Source organism: Myotis brandtii, unplaced genomic scaffold (assembly GCF_000412655.1).
Source record: "Myotis brandtii unplaced genomic scaffold, ASM41265v1 scaffold45, whole genome shotgun sequence".
Classification (NCBI taxonomy): domain Eukaryota; kingdom Metazoa; phylum Chordata; class Mammalia; order Chiroptera; family Vespertilionidae; genus Myotis; species Myotis brandtii.
Window position 1 is genome coordinate 6,331,582 of NW_005367209.1, and position 4,127 is coordinate 6,335,708.

The window sequence follows — 4,127 nt, forward strand, 5'->3', positions numbered from 1 at the left end:
TTCGGTGGCAGCGGAGGAATTGGGGTTCCTCCCAGGCCCCACCCCCCGCACCCCATCCCGAGGTCCCAGGGCCTGAGCATCCTGGCTTCCCAGGTCCCGTTTCTCGGGATGTGGTTTGGAGTGACCCCGAGCGGAGCGGGCCCCAGGGGAAGCCTCAGGAGGGACCCCCGCGGTTTGATGTCATTTACGAGCACCGCTAGGCAGTGCGAGGCGCCGTCCCCGGAGTCGGCGGACGCAGGGGCGGGCTCTGTGAGGCTGTGTTCGCCGCCTTACGGATGGGGACACTGCGGTGTGAAGTTCATGGGCGCATTCAAAGCCGCCCGGCCGGGCAGCTGGTGGAGCCGAGCTTCTCCCCTGGCACCTCTGCCCGCGCAGCTTCCCCGCCCCGAGACGGACGCCCCCGAAGCCCAACTTCCTCCAGGAGCCCCCAGCGTAGGAGGTGGACCCGCGGTGGGGACCGACGCGTAACGGATGGGCGCTTCCGGGGGTGGGGGTCCAGGTTAGAGGTGACCCCAAGGGGCCCAGTTTTCTCTGGCTGCACCAGAGGAGGCTCTGATGGGTGGTCTAGACAGGGGTTCTGGTGGCGAGGGTGTCGGTGACCTCAAAACCCAGTTATGGAAGTAACTCCCGTCTGTTGGTGGTTTGACTAATGTGGTGCCAATGGGCATCACATTGTTTAATTGGTGTCTCTTTGATCATCTGGGAGGCGGAACTTGTCACTAGTTTAAACTGAGCAGCTTCTAATTATCTAGTCACCTTCCAGCGAGCCCGCTGTCCTGGAATGAGGCAGGAAGGCTGTACCCAAAATCAAGTGGGCGACAAGCCGCTTTTGCATCCTGTCTTCCCAGGGAAGAGGAGGTCTTCGGCTGGCAGGGGCGGGCCTCTGGCAGGCAGGAGCTGCAGCCTTCCCCCTTCCCCTGCAGTTCCAACCACCGGACCTTGGCTGCAAAAGGGAGGGCTGGCAGTGGGGGTCCCCAGGGGCCTGCCAGGAAACAGAGGTGTAGAGGAAGGGGATGGGAAGACCCAGTCCCACCTCAGAGAGATGACCTGGGAGGGGATGGTGACCCTTCTCTCAACATTTTGCCTAGCTCCTGTGCTCTGCCGGGAGCTATGCTGCGTGCTGGGCAAGAAGGCTGAAGTTTCAGGTCAAGAGTCCAGCTCCGAACCGCCAAGATTCAAGGCCGTGACTGCCTGGGGGTCGGTCTCCCACCAAAAAGACCAGAAATAAAACTGCCCTGAGGGTTTCATGGTCAAAATCAACCCAGCTGGGGTTACCCACACATTGCTTCTACAGGGTGTGCAGAGGTGGTGGGAGTAGGTGGGGAGAGGGCCGTTATATTCCCGTCCCTGAGATCCCACAGTCCCGTCACCTCTGGGCCAGCGGAGAGGAGCCAGGACCACAGAGGGGTCACTCCAGAGCATCCCACACAGCAGCTCTGTGGATCTTCCTGAATCTCCTTACGCCAATTAGATGTGTTAAAAAACACACCTTGTCAATAAAAATAAGCTAAAAGAAATTGCAGCCCTAGCGGGTTTGGCTCAGTGGATAGAGCGTTGGCCTGTGGACTGAAGGTCCGGGGTTCGATTATGGTCAAGGGCACGTGCCTGGGTTGCAGGCTCAATCCCCAGTAGGGGGCGTGCAGGAGACAGCCTATCAATGATTCCCTCTCATCTTTGATGTTTCTATCTCTTCCTTTCCCTTTCTCTCTGAAATCAATAAAAACATATTTTAAAAAAGAAAAAAATTGCAGCCCTGGGGGGTGGCTCAGTTGGCTGGAGCATTGTCCTGTACACCAAAAGATTTCAGGTTCAATTGCAGGGCAGGGCATATACTGAGGTTCAGGTTCGATGCTCCGTTGGGGCATGTATGGAAGGCAGCCAATCCATTGATGTTTCTATCTCTCCCCCACCCCACTTCCTCTCTCTCTAAAAAGATTAGTGAGTATGTCCTCTGGTTAGGATTTAAAAAAATAAGCAATTGCAAACATCATAGAGGATCAACTCCTCCCATCCAGCCACATTTCTGGGCTGAAAGCTCTGTCTTCCCATGGAAAAGAATGACCTGGCAGTGGACTGTACACATCAAGCACTGGACTTGGTTAAGGGGTGTGGCGTGACCCCGGAGCACTGCCAGAGAGGAGGAAAAATTACCACATGCTCGTAAAATCCTGCTTCTCCAAGCCTGTTAACAAACAGCATCTTTTTTTTTTTTTCCATCCTTAAGATTCTATTCCTGGAGAGCGAATGTTGGGGTCCAACCCCAGCAGGTCCAGGGGTCCCCAAAGGTGTGGACGGAGTCGGCGAAGAAGGAATGACACGGAGACAGCCTTCAGTTGATCAGCAGCCTAGTCAGGACCTCTAGCCAGGATCTCCAGTCAAAGTTCTGGTCGGGATCTCCAGCGAAGTTCTGGTTAGGATCTGATGAGGATCTGATGAGGATCTGATCAACAAACAGCATCTTTGTGGGACTAATTTTTCTGGTACCTTTTTTGGGGGGGTCATGGATTGTGACATGTTAAATGGTTTTTGTGGTTTTTTTTAAATCCTCATCCGAGGATATGTTTTCTTTTTAAATTATTATTTTTGAGTTTTATAGAGAGAGGAAGGGGGGAGAGAGAGAAACATCAGTGAGAGAGAAACATCTGTCGGTTGCTCCTGTATGTGCCTTGACTGGGGACTGAACCTGCAACCTTTTGGTGTCCCGGACGCCACTCCAACAACTTAGCCACCCGGCCAGGGCAATGTGTTAAATGATTTTTAAAAATTGGTACATGGGCTGCGGCGGCCCCAGGAACCGTGTGGGCCTGCGCTGCGATCTTCCTTTCCGATCCGCCATCGGTGGTGGAGTCACCACCAAGATGCAGATTTTCGTGAAAACCCTCACGGGAAGACCATCACTCTGGAGGTCGAGCCCTCAGATACAACAGAAAATGTAAAGGCCAAGATCCAGGATAAGGAAGGAATTCCTCCTGATCAGCAAAGACTGGTCTTTGCTGGCAAGCAACTGGAAGACGGACATACTTTGTCTGACTACAACATTCAACATTCATCTTGTGTTGAGACTTCGTGGTGGTGCTAAGAAAAGGGAGAAGTCTTACACCACTTCCAAGAAGAATAAGCCTAAGAGAAAGAAGGTGAAGCTGGCTGTTCTGAAATACTGCAACATGGATGAGAATGGCAAAGTCAGTTCCCTTCGTCAGCAGTGCCCTTCAGATGAATGTGGTGCTGGAGTTTTTATGGCCAGCCACTTTGACAGACATTATTGTGGCAATGTTGTCTGACCTATTGCTTCAACAGAAGACAGGTAATTGTATTTGCTTCAACAGAAGACAAGTAATTGTATTTGGGTTAATAAAAGACATGAACTAACATTAAAAAAAAAATTGGTACGTGGTACCAAAACTTCAGACAAAAAATAAAATTTAACTGGAACAAAAAAGGTAGTGATAATTCAATCTCCCGCCCCAGAGGCAGCCACTATTATAAATTTGTTGCATAGTCTGTAACAGTCCAAGCCAATAGAAACATAATGGGAAGCACAAATATGAGCCACATATGTAATTCAAAAAGTTTTAGTAGCCACATTAAAAATTAAAAAGAAACATAAAATTTTATTAGTTTACTTAATTTAATGTGTTCAAAATATTATCATTTCAACATATTAACATAAAAATTATAATACATTTTACATACTTTTTTCTGGTACCAAGTCTTCAAAGCCCAATGTACATTTTACACTCACAGCACATCTCAACTTGGACTTGGAATGTACTTTGCAAGCACTGGATAGTCACATATGAGATTAGTGGCTACCACAGTGAACAGGGCAGGTCTATACATTTACAACCATATGTATGCCCATATTTTCATAAATATACAAACAATATGAAACATTGTTTTACATCTTGCTTTCTCTATTTTACTTGGAGATAGATCTATATTAGTACCATCTACACTAATAAAAGACAAACATGCAAATTGACCATACCTTCGCTACACCTTAAGCCACCCCACCAACCAATCAGAGCAACTATATGCAAATTAACCCAACCAAGATGGTGGCCAGCAGCCAGGGAGCTGGAGCAAGCAGGAGGCTTGGTTGCCCCAATGATGGAAGAAGCAAAGCT

General features: G+C 49.4%; 1 protein-coding gene across 1 annotated transcript in view; it reads left to right on the plus strand.

Moving 5' to 3' along the window:
• The first annotated feature begins 2,771 nt into the window (after nt 1-2,771).
• CENPB (centromere protein B, 80kDa) overlaps nt 2,772-4,127 on the plus strand; it is a 12,445-nt gene continuing 11,089 nt past the window's right edge. Inside the window, exons 1-2 of the mRNA XM_014546526.1 lie at nt 2,772-2,905; nt 3,062-3,182. Of these exons, the coding sequence (XP_014402012.1) occupies nt 2,772-2,905; nt 3,062-3,182 (255 nt within the window). The remainder of the gene's footprint in view (nt 2,906-3,061; nt 3,183-4,127) is intronic.